Raw genomic sequence first — 14,269 nt, forward strand, 5'->3', positions numbered from 1 at the left:
CTGTGTTCTTGCTGGTGCTTGGAGATCACACCACGATGAGCATCCTTCTCCGGGGGCAGGTCTGTATGCCCTCTCCTGTTCCTCCAGGAGTGCAAGGCTGGTGGGGGACCAGAACTTCTGTCCCTTGCCCCCCATCCTCAGGGATGAGCCAGAGGTGCTGGCAGGGTCACTTCTGGGGATGGGGACTGCAGCAACATCTAAAGCATTGCTGGCAGGGGACACTTTGCGGGTGCGCGGAGTTCTCAGGGTCCCCCCGGGAGATGGAGCCGTCCCCCCGCGCATCCCCGCGGCCCAGGGCAGGGGTATGGCGGGGCCGGGCCGGGGCGGGCCGGGGCGGGCCGGGGGCGGTCGGATGTCGGCCCCATAAAAGCTCGGTGCCACCGAGGGCCGAGGGCGCGGCGGCGGGATGCGGGCAGCGGTGGCGGTGTCGTTGTCGCTGTGCTGGCTCTGGGCGGCGGGGCACAGCCTGCCCAGGCTCCGCTTGTCCTACCGCGGTGAGCCGGGGGCACCTGCTGCGGGACGGGGGGCGGGGGGCTGTCCACGGAGGGCTGTCCTCTGGGTCCCCACTCCGGGGGCCAGGTGAGGACTTCGGGAGCCGCAGCTGCGAGCGCTGCAGCCGAAGCGCGGGGTATTTTTTGGTGCGATTGGTGGGCAAATTGTGCTGGGCGCTCGGGCTGGGGGGTTCGGTGCGTGGCTGTCCGCACCCTCCGCTCCCCCCGCGGGGCGTAGGGGCCCCCCGAGGAGGAGAAGGAGGAGAGGAGCCGGGTGACAGGGTCAGGGGATGTGCCGCTTCCCACGGAGGATCGTCTCCCACGCGGAGTGCAGGGAAACTGAGGCACGGCGGTGTTCTGGCCCCGGCACGCTTTGGCTCGTGTGCCGGGTGGGTGGTCCCCCGGAGTGGTGGGTGCTCAGCATCCTGCCCTCGCCTGGGTGGGGAGGGGTGCCCGGGCTGCACCCTCCGAGCCCCGCGGCGCTGGGGTGAGGGTGCTGCGGTGCCGGGGCCCCTCGGGGCTGCGGGGGCAGTGCTTGGGTTTAATTAAAACTCCTCTTGTGATCCTGCTCTGGCTCGCCGCATCCCCCGCTCTGCCAGCCTAATCCATGAGCTGCTCCAGCCAAACTTGACAGAGCCTGTGGCGCCCCAATCTCCTCCCGACCTCCAAGGAATGAACCTGCTCTAAAAAAAAAAATCAACATAAAATAAATTACATAATGTATATCTTCCCCCTTTCTTCCCAGAAGGGGGAAAGACCCGGGCAGCCTAGCAATTCCAGAGCCTCGGGAGCTGCAGTGCCAGGGAAACGCTGCTCTTATGCTGCCTGGGCTAGGGCTTCCCGGGTCTGGCTGCATCCCTTGCTCTGTCCTGGGGCACAGCAGGTGACCCTAGGGACTGCCTCTGTTGGACGGGAGTGTCCCATATCCCCTTATCCTGGGAGCCCGGGATGGCTCATAGCTCTGCCCGGTGATGCAATCCGGTGTCCTCAGGTAGCGCTTGGCAGCAGAGTGAGGAGATTGGGGGTCTCAGTAGGAGCGAATCGTGGGGCTCAGGGTCTGGCTCAGTGTCTGAGCCACTCCAGCACAAAGTCCAGCCGTTTCCCAGGTGCGAGGCGCTGCCCGGGGCGGGGTGGAAGCTCCTCAGCCTCCCACGGAGAGCGAGCCACCTTTGGAAGACTTTTTTTTTTCTTTTCTTTTTTTTCCCCTTAGGCTGATTATTCTATTCGTCTTCCAAATTGGAAACAGAAACTGAAATTTCCCATGAAACAAATTCTGCCACCGCCTTCTCCCCAGGGGAAGGAAAAAAAAAATTCAATTAAAGACATTAGAGCCTCTGAAATTAAAACCGTGGTGAGCTGAAGCTCTGTTTGTACAGAGCTCCTCGACCAGAGCTCTGTGTGGCTGGTGGCTCTGGCTGTGAGGTGACTTTGGGGGGTGACAGGGACAGGTGTTGTGCTGTGAGTGCAGTGGTGGCCATGTACCCAGCCTTTCCTCACAATTCAAGCCACTCTTTTCCTTTTGTTTCGACTTCCAGCTGTGGTTCATGTAAGAGGGGAAAGAGCACTTTGGTGTTGTGTGGACCAGAAGCTCTTTGTGCTCTTTGCTGTCCCTCCTGAGGGATCCCCACTTGGGGGGTGGCTCCCGTGGGAGCCCCACCCGGGGGTAAAGGTGTCCCAGGGATGGATGGGGCATGGCAAAGGGCTGTTCCCTGGGGAGTTGAAGAGGAAGGCGCCTGAGCTGGTGTAACCCGAGGCGCAGGAGGAATTCGCCAGGTCTGAGGGAGAAGGGGAAGCCTTGCCTGAAACAATAAAAGGAGCCTGCCGACTTTGCCAGTGTTGTTTTGAGCTGGGAAAATATTATTGCTGGGCAAGAATAGAAGGAGCTGACAGCATTTTCCTGGGCTGGACCCGGTGATGTGAGAGGACTTGATGCTGGAAGGACACAGGGAGGAGGGTACCAGACTGGGTGGAGGGACCCCACTGCCTGGAGCCAGCTCTGCTTGCAAGCACAGTGGTCTTTCTGATGAGGATGGAGCCGCTGGGACTATACCTTCCGTGCCACTGGCATCAGCAATTAGGGCACTGGGGCTGCCCTTGAGCAGGGATAGGGTGTGTGATGGGGTGAAGGTGTCTGTTGTCCCCTGCAGGGGATGGACCTTTGGACCTTGTCTCCCTTGCAGGGCCTAGGAGAGGCATCTCCCTTCCAGGATAGGGCATTATGTCGCTGGCCACCTCCTTGATGGAAGTGACAAATGTCCTCCCAGCAAGAGCAGGTCTTGGTACCCCAGTGTCCTGACCTGTGGTGACTGGATTTGTCCCAACACCACCTCCCCTCTTATGGGGATACATGCGGGAGATGCTCGGGCTGGGTGTTTCCCTGGGGTCAGCAGCAGTGGCTGGCAGTCTTCCGGGCTGGAGGGTGTTTGGGGACAGAGCTGTTCTCATCAATGGTGCTTTGTCCTCCTCCTCCTTCTCTCTCTGGCAGGCACAGTGGGCTGGCCTGGGGTTGGGATGGGTTTTCAGAGCCTCAGGAAGCTGAGCCATTCCCTCTGGCCCTCTGGCTGCTGTGGCAGCTGTGTGGGCGCCACTGTGTCAGCTTGATGACCCTTAAAGTAATTTCTCACTGGAAACCAGTTGAGCCACTGCGGCTGTGTTATCATCACTGTGAGGGTCCCCTTGGCCATCCCACGAGATTCAGGCTTGGGCTTGCTCTGGGGGCTTTGACTGTCAGACCCTGTTGCTTTGGGGCGTGATGTCCATCCCAGGGATGCAGCCTGTCCATCCCTGGATGCCCCCATGCTGGTGCCTCTCCCCAAGTGCCTTATCTGTGCCATGGAGGAAGCCTTCCTGTCAGTGAGTTCTGGTGGCAGTGGTAGCAGTGGGCTTTGTGTGGCTGTTTCCCCATGGCATTGGCTGGATGCCTGCTATTGTGTCCTTGGCTGGCACCCAGCAGGGACAGGACCTGCTTTCTGCCCACCTCGTGTCCAATCTGGCCACTATCCCAGCTCTGCGTGAGCCCAGCCTGGGGATGATGGCCCAGCCCAGCTTGCTGTGGCAGCTGCCACAAGTGGGAGTCTGGGGTGGTTCAGCCAAACCTTGCTGGGGGTGGCAACCTTGCCTGGGGCCCTGCTGCTTGTTGGCTCTGCAGCTTTGTCCTTGGCTGGCAGGGAGAAGAGCACTCCAGCCAGGTTGAGGCTGGGGTGTCCATGCCTCCAGGAAGGGATGGAGACAGATGCTGCAGTCTGGAGTGGCTATGAGCAGCTCTGCTGACTCCAGGACAACTCCATGCTACTCAGAAGCAGCAGCTCAGAGGAACCCTTGGGGCTGGGATGGCTTCTGCTGATGCTTTCATCTATTCCTGGCAGACCTTTTAGGCACCAACCGCTCCGTCCTCTTCTTTGGCCACCGCGGCTTCCTGGGCTTCCGCTCCCTCTACCTGGATGAGTATCGTGACCGGCTCTTCATCGGGGGGAAGGATGTGCTCTACTCCCTACGCCTGGACGGGGCCAATGCAGATGCCAAGGAGGTGAGCTGGGTGCTGCTGAGCATCCTGGGGTGTCTGTCCTCACTCTGGCCTCCTGCAGACCTGTTGGTGCCCAACTGAGCTGTTCTGAAACAAGGCCTGCCCTGGGGACTGGCACATGTCAAATGCCTCAAAATCATTTCATAAACTTGTAGTTCCTGGCCAAGGCAGGCTGCCTACGGTGGCTGCAGGGAAATTAGCTGGCAGTTAGTCATGATCATCAGCCTAGGAGACTGGTGGTGCAGCTCACCAATGATTCCTGGGTACTGAGCATTGTTTTGGACCCCACGCTTCTAAAAAACTACCATTGGGAGATTGAGTGCTGCTTGTCCCCATCTGGGCAAACACTCAGCTGAAAGCCTGCAGAGACAAGGAGCTAAAGGGATCCATCACTGCAAGAAGTTGTGCCAGGGTTCACCTGGCAAAGCGCCCAAATCTCTTTTGGTTCCTTGGTGGGAGAGGTGATGGAACAGAATTATGGTGCTGGGTGGTGGCTCCCCTCCTCTTTCACCCTCTCCACTTTAACTTTTTGTTTTTGAAACACGGCTCTGGGCTGTTTCTAGCTGAAGAAAGAGGAGGAGGAAATGAAGTGCCCCTTGGCGTGCTGGGTCACTGCGGTGGGGTCAAGCTTGTGTACCCAAGCTGCGCTTGGTCTGAGAGCTGCTAAAGGCTGTGGGGGACATGGGCTCCACCCCTCCTAATGCCCCCTGGGCACCCTTTCCCCAGGCCACCCACAAGTCCACCCCCTTCCAAGCCAGCTCCAGCCATCCCCAGCACGACCACCCAAATCCAGCCCAGTTGCAGGCTGTGACTGCCAGGATGCCTCTCCCCAGGAGGAAGCATCCTGCTTGGGGTTGTGGAGTGGGAGTCCTGGGCTGGGTGGGCTCCAGGGAGCTGGGGTTCCTCTCTCCATCCTCTTGCCTGGGGATGTGGATTTGCATGGCTGGGTCCTGCTGTCCCCCTCCCTGCTCCAACAGACCCTTTGTGTTCCAGATCTATTGGCCACCCCGCCCTGGGCAGAAGGAGGAGTGTTTTCAGAAGGGGAAGGACCCAGGGGTGAGTCTCTCCCTGTGTTTGTGTGCTCTGCTCTCAGCTGGGGGGTCCACTTGTGCTAGATGGCTCCCCTCATGTTGGGGCTGTGCCATGCCACCTGCCTGGGTTGGCCCTGGGGCTCAGGGACCAGTTAATCCTGGTGCAAGAGGGAAACTGAGGCAGAGGGTCTGTGGCCAATCCTGGCCACGCAAAAGGCTTGCACCAGGCTCTGGAAATCCTGTCTCAGTTGCTCTGCTCAGCCGTGTGGCCACAGAGTGGTGGCCAGTGCATGCCAGTGTGGCTGCATGAGCAGGCAGGGATAGCTGGGCTCTGAGACTGGAGCTTGGAGGGACCAAAACCCCCATGCTGTGCTCCAGACCTCAGCAACCCTGTCTGGCCCATCCTGGCTGTCCCAGATGGTGGGAAATCTGTAACTGACTCAGGTTTGGTGACCTTGTTCCCTAAACCTTACCCCTCTTTGCATCCCCTTGCCCCAAAATGAAACAGGACTGTGGTGGGGAGAAGTCCCCAGGGCTCCCCTGGCCCAGACAAATTGCTCCCAGGAGTCCCTGTTCTGCTCTCAGTGTTTATTTTACCAGTTCTCACCGACAGATCCAAGCCAGGGCAGGCTCAACTTTTTATTTTTCTTGAACATATATTTTTTTTTCACTTGCTATTTTAGAGGCTCTTTGCAAAGGGAAAATAAACAGCAGGAGGCTGGGAACCCCCGGGGCGGCTCGGCAGCGGTGTTCCCAGCAGATGAGGGGCCTCGAATCCTGCTGTGGAGGGAACAATGGAGAGCAGGCAGGGCTGGAGCTGGCCAGGGGGAGCTGCCAAACTAATGGTGGAGAAGGATGGGAGCCCTTTTCCAATGGGAACTGCCAGGAGAGGATGCACAAAGTCAGAGGTGGCAGGTCTCCAGCCCTGGGAGCGTCATTGCTGCTGTCCCCCACAAAAGGGGACAATTCCAGACAGCAGCCACCAGGGCTGTTCTGGAGGCAGCCTAGCATGCCTGTGGGTCTCTGTCTCCACTGTTTCCTCCTTTTGTTTCATCCCTGGCGTAAGCAGGAACATGATGGGAAAGGATGTCCCTGCATCTGGTCACGTCCTGGGCGCCAGGGGCTTGGGGCAGAGTTTGGAGCTTGCAGGGCAGGTGATGCTGCTCCCCTGGCTAGCATGGACTGTGTGACAGGGTGAGTGCACAGGTGCTTGTGGGCAGGAGATGCCCAGGTGGCAACTGGATCTCATGTGGTTCCCCTGGGATGCTCTTGGCAGCAGGAGGACCAGTAAAAAGCCCTGTCATTTTGCAGTGGGTCAGTCACCCCCTGACCCAGATGAAGTCCATACAAGCCCTGTCAGTGGGCACAAGCTGCTACCCCAGATCCCTGGCACCAGGCTGGAGGCAGGGAGCTTGGGTGGAGCCCTGGCAGCCTTGGCAGACAGTAAGGCTCACCCACTGTCACAGGGCCCCAGGCAGAAGCAGGGAGCTGGGGGTGGGCAAAGCACCAATACCCGGTGACCCTTCCTGTCCCTTGCTGTCCCCCCAGACTGACTGTGCCAACTATGTCCGCGTGCTCCATCCCTACAACCGGACACACTTGCTGGCCTGTGGGACAGGCGCCTTCCACCCCATGTGCACCTTCATCTACGTGGGGCACCGTGGTGAGGTAGGGCAGCATCCCCAGCAGGACACCCCTGGAATGGGAATGGGACACCCCATTGCCTGCCTCTCTCCTGAGGGGCCTTGGGACTGCATGGGGACACTGGATGTGTAGTTTGCTCTAACGTGAATACTGGTGGGGGAGGAGTGTCAAGAAGCAGCTCCCTGCTGTCTCTTTTTCCTTCTGCTATGCCCTGTCCAGCTTTTCCACCTATCTGGCCTGGGATCCCCTTTATATACATGTCCCCCGGGGCTGGTGTCCTGCCAGGGGCTGAGGCGGGGGTGGCATTTTCTCCTCTCCCAGCTCACTGCTCATATATCAGGTTGGCTGGGGTGGAATGGCAGGACACCCCTCAGAGCCCTCCCCAAGCCTGGCTTTGTCTGAGCAGCAGGAGCCCTGTCTGTACCATTATGACTCTGACCAGACAGGCAGGCAGGCAAGCAACAAGGCTGGTGGCTCCCCTTCAGCTGCTGTGCGCCCTCATGGGATCAGTCTTGCCTCAAAAAGCATGGATCCTGCTCCCATTTGGTTCTTTTGGGTGCACTGAGTGAGGTGCAAGCTGGGCAGGGACCAGAGCTGGCCCCTGCATGCTTGGGCACAGCCCAGGGCTCACCTGCCTGCTCTCCTCCCCAGCACACCTTCAGCCTGGACCCTGCCAACGTGGAGACCGGCCGGGGCAGGTGCCCGCACGAGCCCAGCCGTGCTTTCGCCAGCACCGTCATCGGTGAGTTGTCTTCCTCAGGATCTGGGAGCCCCGGGGTGTGTCCAGGAATGGTCCCTGTGCCAGCCAGCTGTGTGTTTTTGCAGGTGGGGAGCTGTACGCTGGCCTCACTGCAGATTTCCTGGGACGTGACCCCGGTATTTTCCGCAGCATGGGGGCCCGCTCTGCCCTGCGCACAGAGGTGGACCAGCGCTTACTCAGCGGTAACAGCTTCCCTCTGCCCTTCCATTTCCCCCAGCAGGGCTAATGCCAGGGACCACAAACCTTGTGGTGGCCAGAACATCTGCTGCTATGGTGCAGCATCCCCCATGCCAGCTAAGGGCAGGGAAAGGCACTGGAGCAGCAAGGTTTGGGGTGGCCCTGGCTGGCATCCAGCCGCAGCAGGGACTGCAGGTCTGGAGGTGGTGGCTGTGCCCTCTCTCCCCACCTGACATGGCTGGCTCTTGCTTGTAGATCCCAAATTTGTGGCAGCCCACTTGATCCCAGACAATGATGACCGGGACAATAACAAAGCCTATTTCTTCTTCACGGAGAAGGTGGTGGAGGCAGACAGCAAGGAGCATGCCATTGTCAGTCGTGTGGGGCGTGTCTGCGTGGTAAGATGCTGGTGGAGACCATGGGGGACAGGGATGCACTAAGTCACAGTAATGGCCCTGATACTCCCTGTCCTTGCAGAATGATGCTGGTGGCCAGAGGGTGCTGGTCAACAAGTGGAGTACCTTCAACAAGGCACGGTTGGTGTGCTCAGTCCCTGGCCCTGGTGGCATTGACACCTACTTTGATGAGCTGGGTAAGGCGTGCATGGAGCTGTATCTCACTGGGGCTAGTCAGTTGGCGGTTACTCACTTAGTTGTCTTCCAGGAAAAAATCCATGCTTTCATTTCCAGAGGATGTCTTTTTGCTGAGGACAAAGGATGGGAAGAGCCCGGAGATCTATGCCCTTTTCAGCACTGTCAGGTGGGTGGTACATCTCCAGCCTCTGGGGACATCCAGCTGCAGTTGTCCATGGCTTTCCCTGTCACTGTCACCGAGGGTTGCTAGCTGCTCCCCTGGTCTGCTTAGGGTTATCGGTGTTCCCACTGCCAGCAGTGCCAAGCATGGCTCTGCTGAACCCACTCTCTGTCCTATTGCAGCCATGTTTTCCGGGGCTCTGCTGTCTGTGTGTACCGCATGGCCGACATCCGGGAGGTCTTCAATGGGCCCTTTGCCCACCGAGAGAGCCCCCATCACCAGTGGGGTGCCTATGAGGGCAGGGTGCCCTACCCACGGCCGGGTGTGGTAAGTGACTCCCTGCATCTCCAGGGCCCCTCTGCTCCTCCAACTGCTCTTCTGGGGTGGAGATGGAGCCATCCCACATCTTCTCACCTGCTGGAGAGGTCAGCTGGTGGTTTGCCAAGGTCTAGAAAAGGAGTGGAAATGATGGATTCCAAACTGAAAGGCAGAGAGGGACCCAAAACAGCTCTGAGGGGTGATGGAAGGGGAAGGAGTGATGGGTGCTGGGGTGGCTAGGCTGAATTGGTCCCCTCTTGTCCCTGCAGTGTCCAAGCAAGACCACCAACCAGCCCCGGCGGCAGTATGGCACCACCAAGGACTTCCCCGACGAGGTGCTGCACTTTGCCCGCGCTCACCCCCTCATGCACAAGCCCGTGTACCCCCGGCACCGCCGGCCCCTCCTCGTGAAGACTGACCTGCCCCACCAGCTGCGCCAGCTCGTGGTGGACAGGGTGGAGGCCGAGGACGGGCAGCACGACGTCCTCTTCCTTGGCACAGGTGAGCAGCAGGAGCAGAGTGCAGGAAGGAGTCACAGAGCTGGGGGCCCCCAGTGGGCATTCCCCTGGGCTGTGTGATGCAGGATGCTCACACCTCCATCCTCCTTGGTCCCCAGATGCTGGCTCGGTGCTGAAGGTGGTGGTCATGCAGAAGAGAAGCTCAGCCATGACTGAAGAAGTCATCCTGGAGGAGCTGCAGGTTTTTAAGGTGACATTTACTGCCCAACTTGCAAGGGGGGGACAGTGGGGTGGGCTCAGGTTGGGGACACAGGTGGGAATGGAGGCTCAGGGCTGGACTCACTGCATTGCTTGTTTCTGGGAGGACTGAGGATTGTGAAGGCAGAGGGTGGCTGGAGGTATTTTCACCCTCCCCAAAACATTCCTGATGCTCCACCAAGCCTGGTGGCTCTGAATGAGCTGAGCTGTCTGTGGTGAGGATTATGCCAGCCTGATTCCACTCCCCCTCCCCCCTACAGATGCCTGTGCCCATTACCCAGATGGAGATCTCTGTCAAGCGTGTGAGTACAGACCGGGTTTGGCTACTGGGCTGGGGACTGGGCAGGTGACCAACTGTGGTCACCAGCCTCTTAAAGCCATGTGATGCTTGCCCTGGGGTGTCCTGGCTGGGCCCCCAGGTGCCAAGCCCATGGGGGTTGCCAACATCACCACCGTGGTGCTGTTCCCCCAGCAAACACTCTACGTAGGCTCCAGTCTGGGGGTGGCCCAGGTACAGCTGCACCAGTGTGAGTCCTACGGCACCGCTTGTGCCGAGTGCTGCCTGGCCAGGGATCCCTACTGTGCCTGGGATGGCACTGCCTGCACCCACTCCCTGCCCTCCGGCAAGCACCGCCATCGCCGCCAGGACACCCGCCATGGCAACCCTGCACACCAGTGTCTGGACCAGAACCTGACTGGTGAGAAACTGGGGGGCTCACAGGGCTGAGGGTCTCCTGCAGGTGCCCCCAGGTGTCCTGACATGCACAGCCCTAGCACACAGAGAGGCTTGTAGCCATTCCATGTGGGCACCCTCATCTGCCCAATTCATAGACCAAGACATGCCTCAAGAGAAGGTGGGTGCTGCTGGGGCTTGGGTCTTTCCACTGGGAGAGAAGGGGATGAAGCCATATGGTGTCCAAGGAGGGCTGACACTGAGAGGCTGGCTCTGCCTCCCTGTAAGCCTGTGCCTGTCTTTGCCCTAGTGGATGATTTTGAGAGCATTGAGGAGAAGGTGCTTTATGGGGCAGAGAACAACAGCACCTTCCTGGAGTGTGTGCCCCGGTCCCTGCAGGCCAGCGTGCAGTGGTTTGTCCAGAGGCCCCCCGACGAGCAGCGGGACGAGGTGAGACTCCCTTGCACCTGCTCCCCTTGTGGGGACACGGGAGGGATGTGGGGCCAGACCTGGACCCTCCCAATGTCCTGGTGGCCCACAGGTGAAGACGGACGAGCGGATCCTGCAGATGGAGCATGGGCTGCTTTTCCGCAAGCTGCACCGCCACGACGCCGGCATCTACTACTGCAAAACGCTGGAGCATGGCTTCACCCAGATGGTGGCCAAGACCACCCTGGAGGTGATCCCCAGTGAGCAGCTGGCACACACCTTCCCCCAGGGCCGAGGGGACAAGACCCCACACCTGCTCTGCCCTGAGTCCCCGCTGGTGCCACAGGCTCCCAAAACCTGGTTCAAGGACATCATGCACCTCATCAGCTCCCAAAACCCACGGCGAGTGGAGGAGTACTGTGCCCGCCTCTGGTGCAGCAGCCGCCCCCACCACCGCAAGAGCAAACTGGCCCAGGCCAAGCTGGTCCTGGCTGGCGTGGATGTGGCCAAGAAGGGACGGACAGCCAAACCCCACAGCGAGAGGAACCGTGTGCCCCGGCAAGCACCAGCCACTTAGAGAGGGCAGGGTAATGGACGTGGGGCAGCCATGGGGGCCCTCTTGTCCTGGTGGGCAAGCTCCCGGGGGTCCTCTTGTCCTGGTGAGTGGCTTGCAGTGCTGCCAGCCTGGTCCCCCTGGCTGGAGTGGATGGGCAGGTCCCCGTCACCCTCAGTGGCAGCAGGGTCACCTCACAAACAGGCGGTGAGGTGGGACTCATTGGCCTCCCATTGCTCTTGCAGGTGATGTAGCAGGTGGGGGCTGTAGTTCCTGGGAGGGCTGGGGCACAGTGCCACCCAGGCCGTGCTGTTACCCAGATGCTGGCTGGATCCCTCTGTGAATACTGGGGATGTATGTGGGGAGTGGCTGAGGGCTCCAGGCTCTTTCCACACCAGCACAGAGCCTGGGGAAGATGACGCCTGCTCGTATGGGGGGAAAGCCACCATCATCCCAAAAAGCCTCTGTGTGCAGGAGGAGCCCTGTCACCTGCTGTGCCTGGGGAGCCAGAGCTGTGCTGTGCCACCCAGGATGTATCCTTCAGGACAGTGCTCCTCCCTGCCTTCCCCTGGCACTTGGACACACTCAGCAGTGCCAGCCTGTTCCTGGGTGCAGCTCCCCACCTCCCTCTGTCCGCTCCACAGCCTGTTTTACGGGACAAAAGCAAACAGCTGTGGGCAGGTTAGACCTGCTCCTGGGTAAACACTGGGAGAGGCACTAATGCCACCACTGCCACTGTGCCCAGGTGGGAGCAGGGACAGGCAGAAGGCAGCCCCAGCAGAGCCTGGGGGGCTGCAGCACCTGGGGTGGTTTCTGCTGGTTGGTAACCCTGCAGGGCTGGGTGGGACATGGCTGGTTTGGGTGCGCTCCTGCTGCCTGCTGGAGCTAAACCAGCACCTAGGGCCTCCCCCAAACGCAGGGGTTGGGGGTAGGTACATGGAGAGCACCCCCAGGCTGCCTGCAAGGTGTTCCTTGCTTTCCTCATCCGACATGAGCTCACTCGTGGTCAGCCCCGGATGATAAAGATCTGCCCCTTCCTGAGACAGGGCAGCCCCACACAATGGTGTGAACTGCAGCCCTGCTGGGACAGGCATTGTTCAGAGCTGGAGGAACGGGAAAGAAAAATAATAATAATAATAATAGTAATAATTAAAAGGCTCTAAATAGCTCACACAAAGCCAGGTCGTGATATCATCTCTCCTCTCTGTGTGTGTGTTTGTGCTGCAGCAGCGGCTCCCTGGGAGCAAAGTCCCTCGGCAGCACTGCCCCATCCCACAGAGATGGGTTGGGGGTCCTGGCCCCCTTCTCCAGCTCCATGTCCCACCTCTCCTGGGATGGGGGAGCTGTTGTGGGGCTGATAGGCTGGGACATGTCCTGCAGGGAGGGGAGTGGTGCTGGTAGCACTGATTTATGGAGATTTATTTATGACAGAAGCCAGGCACGTGGATTTGGATAATCACAGGCCTGGGGGCACAGAAGAACAAAAGCCAACAAGTAGAGACAAGGAGGAACCTGGAGAAATGAGACAGGAGTCTGATTCCTCAGGGCTCGGATTAAAGAGCTCTGCAGTGCCTGCACTGACCTGTGCTGGAACGCCTGCACCCTTCTGCCTCTGAATGACCCGTGTACTGCACAGAGCAGGGACTGGGCTGCCCATTTTGGGGGAGGCAGCAAGAAGTGTCCTGAGAATTCTGCTGTGTATGGGACCTGGCCCTGAGGTGACTGTGATAGGCTGGAGGTGGCACCAGAGCCAGCAATGCTTCAAATTGAGCAGGAATGGAGACCAGAAGGAAACAGTCCCCCAGAGAGTCCCCACTTTTGGGGTGACTTTTTGTCCCTGCTCCCAGTAAGTCTCTGAGGTGGCTGAGCCTGGTCCTCCTGGGTAGATTTACCACCCAGGCTGGAGCAGGAAAGATTTTGTCAGGGCATTCTGCAGGCTTCCAGCCTTGTCTCCGGTGAGCACCAGCCAAACGAGACCCTAGAAACTTCCACAGGCTGAACAACCATGAACACAACCTCAGGCACCTGGTGGGTGGAAGGAAACACCATCCCTGGGCAGATCCAGCATCATGCACTTCAGTTTCTGCAGAGGGGAATGAGTCCTACCTGGGCTTGGCACTGTCCCAGGGGCAGGAGTGGGGTGAGGGGAGCACTCGGGGCCAGGGCGTGCGTGGGAACAGCCAAAGAACAAAGCCATGGACGCAGGGGCAGGCCCAGCCGCCCGTCCCACTCCTATTTTTATCCCACTTCCTAAGGAAGTGCAGCACAGGAGCACACGCTCGCCCTGGGAACCTTCCAGCCTCCAAAGTGGCCAAAGTGGAGCTCGTGGCCAGGCCAGGGCTGGCCCCAGCCCCACCAGCAGCCCTCACATCTGAACACACTGTCAGAGAATCGACTGGGTTAGAGGAGACCCCTGAGACATCGAATCCAACCTACCACATCACCAAGACCATGGCACTGAGTGCCAGCCCTTCCTCAAACATCTCCAGAGACAGTGACTCCATATCTCCCTGGGCAGCCCATTCCAACAACCCATTCCAGGAATGTTGCTGTGAAGAAACTCTTCCTAATGCCCAATGTGAACCTTCCCCAGTGCAGCTTGTGTCCCTCTCATCCTGTCTTTAGTTGCTTGGGAGGAGAGGCTGGGCAGTACAGGCCCTCACTGCAGCCCCTCATCAATAGGGCAGCCCAGGCTGCTGAGCCTGAGCCCCGTCAGCATCATCATCATCCCCCAAAAAACCCACAGACAAACAAAACAACAAAACCCCACCAGGCAGATGCACCCATATTATCATTCTTGCTATTTCTTTCCGTCCAACATGCATATTTTCAGAGATCTTGTAATGAGCACTAGGCGTGGCATCCATCGAACACTCCTGGATGTTGCAAATTCTGGTAGAGGCCTCTACCCTCAGCAGTGCTGTGAAGTGTTACAATGAGCAGGTCGTCCTTCAATGCACAGGGGCAGAATTAGCAAAGCATTCAAATATCACAATGTCTAGAAAATTACAGGCACAAAGTTCACGAGCATGCGCCATCAGCTAAATTCCCTAGACAATAAAGGGAAGCAGCAGCACACAGTGAGCAGAGAAAAGAGGCTGGAAATCAGTCACCAGAACACACAAAGGAGTGCGATGTGACGAACCCTATTGTTTTAGAGGCAATAAACCCTAGACATCCATCCTTCCTGCACGCCAGAAA

General features: G+C 58.9%; 1 protein-coding gene across 1 annotated transcript; it reads left to right on the forward strand.

Annotated features, from left to right (window-relative positions):
• Positions 1 to 406: 406 nt before the first annotated feature.
• Positions 407 to 11,361, forward strand: SEMA3G (semaphorin 3G). Its single transcript, XM_066326793.1, has 16 exons — positions 407 to 494; positions 3,857 to 4,017; positions 5,008 to 5,070; positions 6,594 to 6,713; positions 7,341 to 7,431; positions 7,515 to 7,631; positions 7,882 to 8,024; positions 8,104 to 8,218; positions 8,316 to 8,385; positions 8,562 to 8,706; positions 8,967 to 9,198; positions 9,314 to 9,405; positions 9,674 to 9,715; positions 9,886 to 10,111; positions 10,397 to 10,536; positions 10,628 to 11,361. The coding sequence occupies exons 1-16, from the start codon at positions 407 to 409 to the stop codon at positions 11,090 to 11,092; spliced, it is 2,310 nt and encodes a 769-aa protein (XP_066182890.1). The 3' UTR covers positions 11,093 to 11,361.
• The last annotated feature ends 2,908 nt before the right edge of the window (positions 11,362 to 14,269 follow it).

Source organism: Sylvia atricapilla, chromosome 11 (genome assembly GCF_009819655.1).
Source record: "Sylvia atricapilla isolate bSylAtr1 chromosome 11, bSylAtr1.pri, whole genome shotgun sequence".
Taxonomy (NCBI): Eukaryota; Metazoa; Chordata; class Aves; order Passeriformes; family Sylviidae; genus Sylvia; species Sylvia atricapilla.

What these genes read in the sequence shown, in the direction of transcription:
- SEMA3G (XM_066326793.1), top strand. Translation starts at nt 407, where the DNA reads ATGCGGGCAGCGGTGGCGGTGTCGTTGTCGCTGTGCTGGCTCTGGGCG. An exon ending in CGTCCTCTTCCTTGGCACAG is followed by an intron (nt 9,199 to 9,313) that starts GTGAGCAGCAGG and finishes CTTGGTCCCCAG; the next exon opens with ATGCTGGCTCGGTGCTGAAG. An exon ending in AGGAGCTGCAGGTTTTTAAG is followed by an intron (nt 9,406 to 9,673) that starts GTGACATTTACT and finishes TCCCCCCTACAG; the next exon opens with ATGCCTGTGCCCATTACCCA.